At 38.7% G+C, this 15,766-nt stretch overlaps 1 protein-coding gene across 2 annotated transcripts; it reads right to left on the bottom strand.

Moving 5' to 3' along the window:
- Positions 1–5,494: 5,494 nt before the first annotated feature.
- On the bottom strand, positions 5,495–12,990 carry LOC140519698 (major urinary protein-like). 2 transcript variants are annotated; one of them, XM_072633005.1, is made up of 7 exons: positions 12,781–12,990; positions 11,227–11,360; positions 9,361–9,431; positions 8,674–8,781; positions 7,048–7,149; positions 6,797–6,841; positions 5,495–5,696 (listed from the first exon to the last, which is right to left on the bottom strand). In XM_072633005.1, the coding sequence occupies exons 1-6, from the start codon at positions 12,862–12,864 to the stop codon at positions 6,819–6,821; spliced, it is 522 nt and encodes a 173-aa protein (XP_072489106.1). In that variant the 5' UTR covers positions 12,865–12,990; the 3' UTR covers positions 5,495–5,696; positions 6,797–6,818. The 2 variants fall into 2 exon arrangements, with proteins under 2 accessions (XP_072489106.1, XP_072489104.1); XM_072633003.1 differs by lacking the exon at positions 6,797–6,841 and having other exon boundaries at positions 12,781–12,948.
- Between the last annotated feature and the right edge of the window lie 2,776 nt (positions 12,991–15,766).

The following is a 15,766-nucleotide window of genomic DNA, read 5'->3' as shown; positions in this document are numbered from 1 at the left end:
TAGAATAGGGCAGTTTTCCTTGATAATTTCATGAAAGATGATGTCTAGGCTCTTTTTTTGATCATGGCTTTCAGGTATTCCCATAATTTTTAAATTGTCTCTCCTGGATCTATTCTCCAGGTCAGTTGTTTTTCCAATGAGATATTTCACATTATCTTCCATTTTTTCATTCTTTTGGTTTTGTTTTGTGATATCTTGGTTTCTCATAAAGTCATTAGCCTCCATCTGTTCCATTCTAATTTTGAAAGAACTATTTTCTTCAGTGAGCTTTTGAATCTCCTTTTCCATTTGGCTAATTCTGCTTTTGAAAGCATTCTTCTCCTCACTGGCTTTTTGAACCTCTTTTGCCAATTGAGTTAGCCTATTTTTCAAGGTGTTACTTTCTTCAGCATTTTTTTGGGTCTCCTTTAGCAGGGTGCTGACCTGCTTTTCATGCTTTTTTTGCATCTGTCTCATTTCTTTTCCCAGTTTTTCCTCCACCTCTCTAACTTGATTTTCAAAATCCTTTTTGAGCTCTTCCATGGCCTGAGCCCATTGGGTGGGCTGGGATACAGAAGCCTTGACTTTTATGTCTCTCCCTGATGATAAGCATTGTTCTTCCTCATCAGAAAGGAAGGGAGGAAATACCTCTTCACCAAGAAAGTAACCTTCTATAGTCTTATTTTTTTCCCCTTTTCTGGGCATTTTCCCAGCCAGTGACTTGACTTCTGAACAATCTCTTCACACCCACTTGGCCTCTAAATCCTCCCAGCCAGCACTTGGGGTCTGAGATTCAAATGCTGCTTCCCAGCCTCAGGGCTTTGGGTGGGGGCAGGGCTGCTATTCAATGTGAGATTAAGTTCAGGTGCTCAGGTGGGGGGCAGGGCCGCCTCATGGCCTCAGTTCCCTCAGGGGGTTTATGCAGAGACCTTCAACAATGGATCCAGGCTCCTGCCTGCTTGGAGAGCCCCTGTCCACTGCTGCCTCCACTGCTGCCTTCCAAGGGGGTCCGAGCCACGGGGACACCCCACTCCCCTCTCGACCAGCCAAAGAGACCTTCTCACCGACCCTTGTCACCTGTGGGTGGAGGGACGTGCGCAGCTGCTGGAAATTCTGTTCCTGAAGCCTGCTCAGATCTGCTCCTCTCAATGTCATGTGGCCAAGGCAAGGCTGGGCTCAGCTCTGGGTCTGCAGCGCTACCGACCTTTTGCGAGAGGTTTGCAGGGCTCTCTGGAACAGAAATCTCATCCTCTCCATTGTTCTGTGGCTTCTGCTGCTCCAGAATTCGCCGGGGGTGCTATTTTACAGATATTTTATGAGCTGTGGGTTTAGAGATAGTGCATGTGTGTCTTTCTACTCCACCATCTTGGCTCCGTCCCCTCATCATTTCTTATAGCACAATAGTATTCCATCATGATCATACCCAGAAACTTGTTCAGTCATTTTCCAATTGATGGACATCCCCGCAATTTCTAGGTCTTTGCCTTCAAAAAGAGAGCTGCTAGAAGCATTCTAGAATATGTAGCTTCTTTCTTATATCCCTAATCGTCTTGGGAAATAGATCAAATAGTAATATTGTGTGGTGAAAGGATATGGGTAGCTTAACAACTCTTTGGGCACAATTCGAGATTGTTCTCCACAATGATCTGACCAGGATTTCCAGTTTCAGGAGCCAAGATGGCAGAGCGGTCAATGATTGTGATCTCCCTCTCCTTGTTGGCCTTGATGAACCCAGAGAATATCGCCCCCGGGAAAAACTTTGGAAAGGTGGGAGCAGCTCTCTGTATGGTGGCCAAAAACTGGAAATCAAGGTCATGCCCATGAATTGAAGAATGACTAAACGGTTGTGGTATATGAATGTAATGGAATACTATTGTGCTATAAGAAATGATGAACAGGAAGACTTCAGAGAGGCCTGAAAGGACTTACATGAACTAATGTTGAGTGAAAGGAGCAGAACCAGGAGAACTTTGTACACAGCTTCAACCAGTGTGTGAGGAATTTTTTGGTAGACTTACGACTTCATTGAAATGCTTGGACTTAAATAATTTCCAATGGATTATTGAGGCAAAACACCTTTCACATCCAGAGAAAGAACTATAGAATTGTATTGCAGATAGGAATAGTCCATTTTTTAAAAAATTATGTTTTGTTTTATTTTATTTTATAGTTTCTCCCATTCACTTTAATTTTTCTATGCAACATGTATTCAATAGGAAAGTACATGTAGAAGCTATATAAGACTGTACACTGTCTCAGTGAGGGATTGGGGAAGGTTGGGGGAATGTTGGGGAGGGAATGGAAAAAATCTAACATATATGGAAGTGATTATCAAACACTAAAAAGAAATAAAATAATTTAATTTAAAAAAATGAAATGGTTTGATGATTTTGCAATTCCACTGACAATGAATTAGTGTAACAATTTTTCCACATCCTTTCCAACATTTGTCACTTTGTCCATCTTATCATTTTAGTCAATCTGGTACATGTAAAATGATGTCTCAAGGTTGTTTTTATCTGCATTGCTCTAATCAATAATGATTTAGTGCATTTTTATATAACTACAAATTGTTTAATTTGATCCATTAGAAAGCTGCCTGTTCATACCATTTAACTGTTAATCAATTCAGGAATTTCTTGTATTCTTGTATATTTGAATATGTATATGTATAAATATATATGTACACACACACACACACATATATATATATATATTTATATATATGTAGACAGATAGATACATACACACATATATACACATTTCATGATATCTCTAGACTTCTCCACCAGGCTGCTTCCACTAACATTTCCACTCTTCTTCTCATCTTCAACCTCTCTCCACATACTAGTTACATCCCTGCCACCTATACAAATCTCCATTTCTGCCTCATCCTTTAAAGAATTCACTTTCCTTTATCATGTTTCTGTAGCTCTTTTCCACTCCATGGTTAATCTCCTTGAGAAAGTCAATTAAACTCAGTTCTTACACGTCTTCTCCTCCCACTCTCTTCTAAACCATTTGGAGTCTGAATTACAACCACATCATTCAACTGAAACAGACCTCCCCCAAAATACTAAAAATCTTTTGACTGATAAATCTAATGGATTTTTAAAATTCTTATCTACAGGGTGAGATGCATTTCTACACACAACTGAATGTGTTTGTTATTCCCTCATTGAGCTAATTATGATGAGCCTGAGGTTTAAAAACTCCCCTCCACAAATTTATCCAATTTTCACTGCCCAGTGAAAGTTCTTTCATTCGTGCCTTTGTGAGATAATTTCATAATTGTAAGAAATAAAATAATGTATTAAAGACTACACTAGGAGGGGAAAAAAGAGAACCAAAAAAGTAATTGGGTTTTACTTAGGATAGAGGGATTGATCATAACTGACAATAGAAATGAATCAAACACTCATAATGCTTCTTTTGTTTCTGCAAAGCAGTTTTTAACTGAATTTTGAAATGGAAATTATGGTGTGAAAATGACAAACAGGGAAGGTAATAAGAATGTATGCATTGCCTACTAAGTTCCAACATTCTTGCAAGGCACTTGCTATTCTTATTCCTGTTTAGTAGGTATAGTAACTGAGGCAGATAAAGAGTTAGTGACTGGCCCAGGGCCTCATAGCTAGTAAGTATCTGAGGCTGGATTTGAACTCATATCTTCCTGACTTGAGACCCAGTCAGTCTATTTACTCTGCTACCAACTGTCTTTAGGAAATTGATAATGAAGATAAATAAAGGTGTGTTTGGTAGGAAAGCACTTAGCTATCCATAAGGCACCCAAGACATCCATCCTAAATTAAGTATATCCTCAGGTTGTGAAAGAATAGGCAGATGTGATTGCTGAGCCACTGAGAGTGGTGTTTGAATGACTATGGAGAATGGCAGCAACATCCCATGATTGCAGAAGGACATATGTGCGAATTTTCTAAAAAGGGGAAAGAATGCAGTGTGAAATTATAGAACAGTGAGCTTGACTTGTATTCCTGGAAAAATTTAAGGGTATATCATTAAAGTGATTGTTGGTGTCTATCCAGAGAGGGAAGCAGTCATTTTCTAAGTCCTGCCTGGCTTCCTAAAGAACAAGTCATGCCAAACAAAGCTCATTTCCTTTATTCACAGGATTCCCAAACTAGTAGATGAAGGGAAGGCTGGGGATACATAGTTCAAATGGATGTCAGGAGAGCTTTTGATAAAGGGTGTCATGCTATTCTTCTAGACAGGAAGGAAAGGTATCTACTGGAAAATAACTCTAAAAAGGAAAAACAAACCAAATCTAAAGTAATTGACCCTGGATGAAGAAAGGGGTAGACATCAATACACCAAACTATAAACCGGGTGCTAATAACACCAGAGATTCAAATGACCTTGTGCTTTCTCCCATCTATCCTACCTACACAGTGTGTATCTCCTTCCTCTGTGCCAAACACAGACAACACAAATAATCTCACTACTTCATGATTTAAACTCTGTCTGTCATGTTCTCTACTTTTATTTCGTGACAGTAGCTTAGACTGACCTCACTTCTCTCTACAACATTCGTAAACGATAAATGGTAGAACCCATTATTCCTAATTACCTATATGACCAGAAAAGGGAATATAATTCAGTGGGGTGGGAGAAGATGGTGCAGTGCATATCTGGCTAAAGAGGGAGAGGTTTCTGTGCTTGATGGAAAGGCTCCTGTTAGCTTGTGGTCAGTTTCCTTCTAGAAATTTAGGTAGAAAGCAGGGAACTAGCTAGGCATTCACAGTGTCCAATGCAAGAAGCATGAGGCTGATCAGTCTCAAGATGAGTATGAACACATTGGTAATAGAAAGAGGAGATTTGAAACTATGAAGAGGATTATTTCAGACAAATTATTAGGAATGGGTGATGTGAATGAAATGGGCTCAAAACAAATACAAACAGCAGGAAAGAAGAAGACTGGATATAAAACAACTTCCAAGCTGATTAACCAGAAATTTGCCTCCTAAAGACAGAAAGGGAAATGAATACGAATTGCTTCATTTTACTTCTGGTTTCTTACTGTATTACTCTAGGTGTGCTTACTCTGGACAACTTAATAGGTGTCTTTGCTTTGTGTTAACCGAGTCTACTGGCTAACTAGTAGGAGTAAGGATGCCTTTGAAACCTTGGGGTCATTTTAGGAGAATGTATCCACAGCAACTTTATTAGCAACTTTGAGAGTAATCATCACCTTAAGCATGGAATCTGAAGTCCTGTAAGTACCATAGTGGTAAGTGGTGGGAGTGGGCAGAAAGAAAGAGGGTAATATAGACATGGTAATAAGTTGTAAGGAAAGGTTCACTGCATTAAATAGGTGTTGTATAAATATTAATAACTATCTCGTAAAAATTAACAGAATAAATAGCATGTGCAGATAGAATTCTGTCAGTTGAGGTGCCTTGGTGAACTCTTATAAACTGGATAATACCTCCTTGGGTGTCTGCTCTGCAATATCTGCCCACCTCTCCCAGATACCCAATTTATTTGGGACACAGTGGACTGCATTAATCATTTATTAGATATTTTCAGGCAAGAATCCTGCCTGTGACAAGGCAGAACAGGGAGGGGTACAGCATCCTCCTTGAGTCTGGAGGAAAGAACAGAAAGCCAGGAGAAATTTTCATCATCCATATCAACAATTCTTCAGATGAATTAGGAACGGTTCACAGAAACACAGGGATGTTTCATCTTAGGAATTCCTGTGAGACAGTGAAAGAATTCTGGTTATATAATATCACAAACTCACTTAGGAATTGGAAGTAAGACGTAGAACTTGAAAGAAAGATGAGAAATTCACATCCTGGAGGTAACGTTGACCCACAAAAATGTACCTAGGAGGCATAGACTTCAAGAGACTCAGTAATACTGTGAGATAAATGAGAAACCCATTGTGATGAGGATGAAAAGCAGTCAAATAAAAATCCTTATTGTTATTATGCTCAAGCTAGGAAACAAAACTTTAGGAGGTGGAAAAGCATAAAAGTCTTTCCTGAATTAGGTGATTGTATTTAATGGATCAGATTGTATGGATTACAAATTCAGATTGTCATTTTAATCAACATGCCAAAACCTCAGCTGGATCCTAGCCACATTTCCGAATACTGAAACCTCTCCATGTCCCTCTCCCAATGCCTTCCTTTAATTCCTTTCCTTACTTTCCCTTCAGCCCCCATCTCTCTGACCATTCCACATCCTCAAATTAATCTCATTTACATCTTCTTTTGGAAAGGAGGGAAAGAAGCAAGGGACAGAATTTAAGTAGTCTTAATGAAAAGAGAATGTGAATCATGAATCAGCCGTACTGCCCCACCTTAACCACTTGCTTTCCCAGAAAATGCGAGGATGACAAAGGAGAGGTCAAGCACTGTTGAAGATTCTAATAGCACCCTATGCAGTAGGGTATTACAAGCTGATCTATATCATATATGCTTATATCTATATCCACATCATATCTATATCACGTATTTCTTTCTGTCTATCTGTCTGTCTATCATCTATCTATCTATCTATCTATCTATCTATCTATCTATCTATCTATCTATCTATCTACCTATCTACCTATCTATCTATCTATCTATCTATCTATCTATCTATCTATCTATCTATCTATCTATCTATCTATCTATCTACCTATCTATCTATCTATCCGTCTGTCTGTCTGTCTATCTATCTATCTATCTATCTATCTATCTATCTATCTATCTATCTATCTATGTAGTTGAAGACTAGTGCAACCTGCTCTGGTTTCCTAAAGAAATATGACTCTCAGGCAATAATCTCATAGTTTAAGATCACAAACCTGCATTCCAGGATGAAGTTCTTTATCTAAGTTTCCCACAGCGATCTGTGGAGACAAAACAGGATCCCAATGATTCTCAGATAGGAATCCTTCTCAGAGCTTTTCGTCACTATCCAAAAGGTAAGTGAACTAAGATTGCTTGGGTGAGGACAAGGGAAGTCAAACTGGGAGTGTTTCCATTCTATGGAATTCTCTCCTCCAGGCCTCAGATGGAAAATGGGGAATTAGAGACAGAATTCAGCAGAACTTACCATCTTGGGACAGGTCTCTAATTTGATCCTTCCTAATACCAAAGCTTTCACATATTTCCTCAAATTCCTGCTTTATTTCATCTGGCAGATCTGGAGTTCGGCCTGTAGTAAGGGTGAAAGTGAGAATGGTTCCTAAATCTCTCTCACTGAGCACTTTCAGCAATACATAGGAAAGGAGGTAGCTAGATGAATGTGGAATGCAGAGTACCAGGGCATGTGGCCTTTAATCTGGGTGACTTTGGATATTTCAATTGTCATATGTCCCAGTATTTGTTACAACTATTAATAAAGGAGGAAAGAGAATCTCTTCTTGATTTATCAGTAAATCAATTAACAGGCATGTATTAATCACTTACTAGATGCCAAGCACTATATAAGGCAATAAGACTCAAAGACAATAGAGAGATAGCCCTTTCCCTCAAGGACTTTACAATCTACTGGATAGAAACATCTTCATAAATAAGTAAATGGAAGTGTGATTCCCTGGGGCAATAAGGTCCAAACTTCTGTTACATAAGAAATATGAGAGATGAATAAAAAGTAAAATTTTATGAGGAGACCAGAACTAGATAACCTGGGGGGTGGAGATGAGAATGTAGGGGAACCTAGCGTGGGCAACCAACAGTTGTCTCCGAGACTGAGAGAGACTGGGAGGTATGAGAAGCAAATCTGGGATGTGAGGACCATGTGATACAACAATGAAGAGAAACATAGGATAGGATGACATTTCTGAAATTTTTAAAATTCCTCAACTCCTGATTACTTATCTCCCTTTTCCACATTCCCTCAGTCTCTCCCAAGGAACATCGTATCCTTACCAAAATTTATTTCTGTCTCTGAGGGGATTTGCTGTTTCTGCTTAACTGACTTATCATCTGATTTTAGGATAAATGTGATTAAGCATTCCACTGCAAACCTATGTTTGTCCTTCGGCGAGTACAGTTAAAAATGACAATAATGGAGCACCAAGAGGGAAGATACATAGACTTAATGGCTCAATAATAGGCCAGAGGCCTCCCCACTCACATTTCCATTACTGGCTAAAGATTTGGGATAGACAATAGAAAATAATTAATTCCAAATTTACCATTTTTCAGAGTAGAGAGAAAGAAAGATTTGCACTAGGACCTCTCTCTGACTCTTCTCTCTCTCTCTCTCTCTCTCTCTCTCCATCCCTTTCTTCCTATTTCTTCCTTTCTTTCTGTCTGTCTTTCTGTGTCTCTGTCTCTCTTTCTATTCCTGTCTTTCTCTGTTCATCTCTCCATCTCTCTCTGTCCCTGGCTCTCAGTGGCTTTCTCTCTCTTTCTTTCTTACACACACTTTCTCTTTGTTTCTCCGTCTCTGTCTCTCTCTCTTTGTTTCTCTGAGACCTAGCTCTTGCAAAGCTTGAATTCAACTTAAGTTTCAGAGCTGCCTTTAGAAGCTGCTAAAAGGAAGCTCAGCATGGACATTTTGCTGTACGAGGGAGCTTTTATTTTCCCCCTGATTTCATGTATTGTAAATTGTATTCAAACACAGTTTGGGCCACCCTCCAAAGCTACAGTGCTACAACTTATTTTTCTTAATGAATGATTTCATAAAAAAGACAAAGGGAATAGTATTAGTGTAGAATCATAGGATACATACCAAAGAGTTCTCCCCAAACAGTTACCTCTCCATTCTTGGTATTAAACAAGATAAATATCACATGCTCAGAGCTGAAACTTTGAACAGTGAAATCATTGTGTCCGTCATCTGTGAAGCCATCAAAAAGTCAGGTCAGAATTTTGAAACTACAGGAACAAAGGCAAAGACTTGGGACTTAGTAGTAGTCAAACTTTGTGCAAAGGCCTTTCTCAGGGTTTTCTGGTAAACTCATTTTCACTATAAGCTCTGCCATTCCATCCAAACTGTAATTTTGTTGACAGACCTATACTTTTTCACCATTCTTCTTATGTGTCTTTAGAGTTACAAATTTTTAGAAATGGAAACCATCCAGTCCAAACATCTCACTTTGTAGATGAGGAAAGTGAGGCCAAGACATGGCAAAAACACTTGCTCAAGGATACACTGTAGATTAATTTCCATTTCAACCTGATAATGGCTAATCAGACCTCTAGAACTCTGTAAGGAAGAAGAGAAGATTAAAGGGTATCATCTAGGCTTTATACCATGCAGTCTTGTTGTAATTAAGACAGGATTTTGGAGGGACATCTGCAAAAAGGCTCTTTTTGTATAGTTTCTAATCTTTTTCTACTTCTCTGTTAATCACTTGGTCCATTAATTGCTTGCAGAATAATACTGAAAGACATGGAGATGCTCATTTATACTTACATTCCACATACATGTGACCATCTTCTTTGATGAAAGCAGTCACAGAAAATGGAACACATTTTCCATTTTCCCTGGAAATGAAAAATAGGATTATAAGAACACCTCATTTTATGAAAGGAAATTTTACTAAGAAATACTCTGATGTATTAATTGGATTAATTTTAATATTATTTGAAAAATACACACTTTTTCATTTCTTACAATGGCATTATACACAACACTGAATCTAAGGTGGCTTCTAACTTCTTAGAAAGGATTGAGTTCACCACTTAAAAGATGTTGAATGTTTTAAATTAAATCTGTATGGCTTGAAAATCCAGAATCTCTGGTATCATGAATAATGGTGATATTTAAGTAGGGAAAATACTACATTAGAGAAAAGAACTCTCTCTTCAGTACTTATGAAATAAAAATGCTTTAGGATAATCAATGTGCTTTCCATTATTCAACCGAATTTGGATCTGGATTCAAATCCTGGTTCATCACCATTCTAACATTGTGACCTTGGGCAAGCAAGTCTTTTCTCCTTTTAGACAATTTGAGTTCTCATCATCTAAACAGGGATATTAATGTTCTGCCTTTCCCCATAAGCTCACTGTGGAGAAAACCTATAACTTCTTTAAAATGAAAGGACTACATATAAATATGAACTTTTCATTGTATTTTAGAGTCACAACATCTCAGTAGTAGAGCTAACAAACACTATCCAAATGCAAGTAGCTCAATTGAAATGATCTAAACTATTTTGTACTCCCTTTTACAAAAGATGGAAAAGTCGATGAGGAAAAAATGAAAGAACAAGAAAGAATCAAAGGTTGGTACATGTGAAAACAGAAATTACCTGGAAAATGTATTTATATTTGTATTTGACAATAATTTCTGGGCAAACAAGAAAGTAGTCTGGCAGAGATTAGGTTGAAGACAATGTTATACCATAAATGTATATGATAACTCAAAGTGATATATGGTTGAATATTAATGGTCATAAAAATAAGCAGCAAAGTATATTGAGCACCTTTCACAAGTACACTTAGGAGCATATTTTATACTGAATGAAATTGAAAAGTTTTTGTTCGAACCAAGTAAAATAACTAGAATGAGAAAGGAAGCAGTCAGTTGGGAAGAAAAACAAAGCTTTGAATCAAATACATCTAAGTTTAAAATAGTCAAACTATATAGGAATGAATAGCAATATATATGACCCAAAGCCTTTGCCCAATAGAGAAAGTTGAAGCATATAATAATAACATCTATAAAGTGTTTATTAGGTGCCACATACTGCGCTGAACACTTTGCATGTATCATGTCTTTTGATCAGTACAATAACCACGAAAAATGGGTGTTATTATTATTCCCATTTTACAAATAAAGAGACTGAGAGAAATAGAGGTGGAATGACTGACTAGAATTCTAGAAGAATTGTAAGTAAAGTTGATGCCCATAAATTGGGCTAAATCAGGTACTGCAAATTTTCTTCCCCTCTCTCTCACTCTGCTTTTTGGGTTCTTAGCAGAGGGTTCTCAAATATCCCATCTCTACTTGGAGATGGAGACTGGTGATTCAGGAAGTTTGGAACAGAAAGGAAAAGGTAGGTCCACCAACGGGTGAGATTCAAAAGATCAGAATTTCATATAAAAATACTATTAATTTGTATTGCCTTTCAGCACTGTGTACAAGCTTCCAATATTTAATTTCTCTTTCCTTGAACAGTTGGCCTGAATGTTCAAAAAACCAACCACATCCTGGGAACTTCATCACTAACTGACTCTTACCTCAGCCTGTATTGGTTAAAGGATGCCTGAAGTATTATTTCCCAGGTTTTTGTCCCCACTTCCACGTCCACCAATTAATACAGGTAGCACTTACCTTTTAAAGAAGTCTGCATAAAGAACATTACCATTTTGTTGGACATTGTTGACAAAGATGTGTAAGCTACCTCCTTCCTCTATCTTAGATGTCACATTTGAGGCCAATGCAACAGTGAACCATTTTCCGTTAAGCTGTGGAAAAGTGTTTGGATGGGAAAAAAAACAAACGTCCCTGGTCACTTGGGCATATGACATTTTCTAAACTGGGAAGGAACACAGCCCCATCCCTCATTATACAAGTGAGGAGACTAAGACCTCAAAAATGAAGTATATCTTTATCCCAGTCCTACCAGATTCACACTTTATCTTCATAGTAAAGCCATAAGCTCATGAGACTAGGATTTAGGTGATCTGAGTTCTAGTCTGGCTCTGATACTAACTCACTCTTGTGACTTTTGGCAAGTTATTAACCTTTTAGTGTCCTAGTTGTTCATTTGTTCAATGCAAGGCTGGGGAACCTGAGGTCTAGAAACCACATGTGCCCTTGTAAGTCTTTTGATGTGTCCTTTGAGCTGAGTTCAAGTTTTACAGAACAAATCTTTTTATTGAGAAAATTTGTTCTGTGAATTTTTCATTCAGTCCAAAGTCCACACTTGAGGACCTAGAGGGCCACTTATGGCCTTCAGACCTCCGGTGCCTCCACCTTCTCCCTCCCAAACTGCCAGCCCTTCTTTCCTCTGTACCCCCAGGATGGGTCTAATTATATTTGCACTACGTGTTTCATGGCATTATTCTACTGATAACATTATTTCCTCTCGTATTACCATGTATCTTGGACTTAGATATGACTGGTAATTTCTTCATTCATTTGGGAGTTAGGGAAAGATTTTTGGCACAAGAACATAGAAGACCTCTACTGGGGTCCTAAAATTAATTCTCCTCCATTAATTATGGAAGACTTGTATTCTTTCTCTGACTCTAATCACTTATGGTTTTCGGGGATTCTCTTTTCTTCTACTTTACCTGTGATGAGATATCTCCTCATCACAGAATTCATATGGCATCTAATCCCAGTATATGTGCAGAACAAAAGCCCTCAAACTACTATTTAAATACTATCAGCAAAATGTGTTTAAATGGTAGGTCACAGAAAAGGACACTTCCTGGAATTTATCATTTCATTTACTGTTGTCATCATAATCAGTGAACATAAATTTCCATTGTAATTGTTTTTTTCTTTTTCTTTTTTTTTGAAAGAATGGTATCTCACAGATTCCAGCATCTGACAGACAGAAATTTTTTATAGATCACCCAGTGCAACCATTCATTGTCACATGCAAAATCTGTTCCATGGGTTTATTTTTAAAGAAATAGGCCATGGGCACACAGTCATGGGTAATTTCATATTTTTTGCTGACTTTATTTCTTGGGAGACAATACAATATTGGTAAGGTCAGTTTGAGTGAGAAGACAGAAATGCACATCTTTTCCTTTCAGCTGCAAGTCCTATTTTTGCTTTATTCTGCCCAAAGAGGCTCTGTTTGTATTACCAGTTACCCTTACACCTTTGCTAGACAACTGTATCAGCCTGTTCCCTTTCTTGCTCACTTACCTCTGGTGAGTCTTCTGCTTTTATTTTGTGAGGCTGGAGGCCACAGACCAGGGCCAGTGCCACAGTCAGCAGTAGAGTCTTCATCTTTTGAAGGGTTTCTCTGTGAGGTTTCAGCAGCACCTGAATGTGTGAAGATAATGATGAATTATCTGGCTCTCTGGTCAGCTGCCTTTATGCCTCACTCTGGGGCTGGGTTCCTGATGATGTGGCACTAAAGAGACACTAATCCTTCAAAGTATACTTTATGTAAAGTCACTGTCTGGGGATTAACTGCCAGCCAAAAATGTCAAGGACAGATTAGTAAAGTACTTTTTGACAGCAAAATTTTGACAATTCTGAAATGGAAATTTCCAAGATCAACAGCCAGTGTTAGGTTTGGTCAGCTTCTTCAGATCAATTCTATGTCTATCCTGAGACCAGAAAATACAGCTTCTATGTTTTTTGTCCTCATGTCAGTCAGGCAATTAACTTCTCAAAAAGGATTACATTGAGGTCACCATTTTAAAAAGTACTGGAACTTACCTACAAAGCACCTAACTAGCATGCAGTCTTTTCTTAGGTAATGTGGGAAGAGTGCCCAAATAAAGAAACATCCTTCATCACGATTTGGGAACTTTCTGTCTATTTGTAGAAATTCAATAAATATCTTTTAAGTGCCTACTGTTTCCAGAGCACAATTCTAGGTATTTGCCAAACTGAAATGTTTGGACTCCATCTACTTTGTGGTGCACAGAATCCAGGACACAATAATATATTTTAAAGACATTCCTTTTTCTGGTCTTTGTCTTTGAATTTAGGGGTATAGAGTGTTCCCAGAGATGAAACTCATTCTACGAGTATAGCTCATGAACTTCTTGAGAATTTATCTTCATAAAGTTTTATGGTGGTTGTGTTCATCCTTCATTGCCAAAGAAGGCCATGCCATCAGAGAAATGATGACATGACTTGCACTTGACTTTATTTTGAGTGAAGGAGGGCTATGAATGTCACTAGCCTCACTTCTCCTCCAGAGTCATCTGAATCCAGTGACCTGATATTCCTCAGAATGACTGGAGATGGCCCAGGATGCACTGGGACACTTTGGGCCCTTTAGGCCAAGGTCTTTACAGGTACTCACTTAGGCTGAGGCAACGCCCATTCATTGAATAGGCCTGTTTAAGAAGTAGCCAGGGCATGGTCCCTTTAATGAGGTCAAGAAAAACAAAGAAATTAGGCTGGGTGGGAAATAGCAACAGTTATTATTGACAATCACTCTAAAGCTAGGGTGGTCCATGAGACCCTTGGCAGGGGCCCCTTGTAGTCCCAAATTCAGAGTGTAGTAGGTTGAAGGTTTTGGGAGAGGACACTGGACAGGATAGGGAAAAAGAAAGGAAGGGAAGGGAAGGAAGGGGAGGGGAAGGGAGGGGAGGGAAGGGAAAGGAAATTAAGAGGTTAAAAGACTTGAGCAAGGTCGATGTGCAAGTATATATCAGAGGCCTTGATCTAGTAACTAATTTAAATTTGCCCTAAAATAAAATCTTATTCAACTAAACATACATTTTTTAGCACTCTGTTTGTTCAAGAATTTGTAGTAGATGGTAGCAAAATCAAGAAAACAATCTCTGCTCCCAAGGAACACTTATATGACCAGCTGAAGTTTACAACTTTGTATATTAGAAAGTAAATAAATCATTCACACTCATTTATATATAATATGTTATACCAAGTAATTTCTACACAGTGATATTATGCCTGTTATTATTAGTAAAGAGATCATGCCTCAGGAAGGATGATCTTTGCTTAGAGGGAATCACAAGGAGGAGCTGACGAGGAAGAGAAATTCATTTCTCAAAGGCATGGTGTCAGAAAAACTGTGTCCCACATTGTGAATCACTAGCAGTCCACTTTGACTAGAATGGAGAGTGTGTGAAGAAGAATATTATGATTAAAAAATGGGAAGCTAACCTAGACTTATCCTCTGGAGCAATCTAAAGGGTAGCTCCAGAGGAGAATGTGTGTTTTGTCCTGTAATACTGCTTCAGAATCATCATGGAGACATTTTCCCAAAATCCACCAGTCACTGACATTATGGTACTGGGGTATCAAGGAACTGCTCACTGCCCTAAGACTAATATCCAGAAGATTCTCTAGAGGCTGGGAGCCCATTGAGGCAGGCAGAACCCTCTGACTTTGTGAAGACTTAGCTAGACTTGCTGCTCTTTCTTTCCATCTAAAGCTGGAGATCTCTTTAAGGCAAGTAAATCCTTGCAGGTGCTGATTGAGCTATTTGAAGGCCTTCAGAGTCCTGTTGTCTGATGAGCTGAAATGGCATTAGTGCTCTCTAGAACCTGAGAGGGGAAATTCCTCAGGGGTTTGAAGCATTGCCCTTTATCTCCCTCCCTAGTTTGTGAGAAAAGGCCTCAGGACACCAAGAGAGATGAGAAACTTCGAAATTCTCTGATTTACTGGAAAGGTTGTCCCAGAAGTGGTTTAGACTGGTACAGCACCTAACCAAGGGATTATACCTAGAAGGCTGCAGACCCCAGGATTAGGCCTTCTGTGTCAGTGAAAGACCACAAATGGCTGCTTTCCTGAAAAGAATTTAACATTAGTTCAGTAGCTATAGAGTGGCAGAGAGATATTAGTAGTAGAAGACAGGAGCCGTTTCATCTTGGAATAGAGAAACAAAGAAGAGAGGCAGACAAATCATGGTCTACACTACTTCTGTAAAAGACTATGTCATTAAGGACTGCAGTAAAGAGCCATGAGGAGACCTAGGTACATGGATTTTCTTAATCATGTGTTTAACTGCTGAGTTTCTGTGTCAAACTGAGCCCTGTTAAAGACATGAGCTTGAAAAGGTCAAATTCCCCCTTTGAATCCTGGGCCACCTCGAATTGTCCTGATCTATATCTGACCACCAGACCCAGATGGCTCCATAGGAGAAAGTGAGACTGGTGAATTTGCACTCACTTAAAATCCAGTTCACTTGCATGTCATGGCCTCA

This window comes from Notamacropus eugenii, chromosome 1, assembly GCF_028372415.1.
Source record: "Notamacropus eugenii isolate mMacEug1 chromosome 1, mMacEug1.pri_v2, whole genome shotgun sequence".
In the NCBI taxonomy this organism is placed as follows: Eukaryota; Metazoa; Chordata; class Mammalia; order Diprotodontia; family Macropodidae; genus Notamacropus; species Notamacropus eugenii.
The sequence above is the reverse complement of the archived record's forward strand: the minus strand, read 5'-3'. Positions and strand labels throughout refer to the sequence as shown.

Bases quoted from the DNA above. Each gene is read 5' to 3' on its own strand.
- LOC140519698 (XM_072633003.1), bottom strand. From the start codon at position 12,864: ATGAAGACTCTACTGCTGACTGTGGCACTGGCCCTGGTCTGTGGCCTC. The intron at 8,782-9,360 runs GTAAGTATAAAT...ATGGCTTCACAG, and splicing joins TGGTCACATGTATGTGGAAT to ATGACGGACACAATGATTTC. The intron at 5,697-7,047 runs GTAAGTTCTGCT...ACTGTCTCACAG, and splicing joins TAGAGACCTGTCCCAAGATG to GAATTCCTAAGATGAAACAT.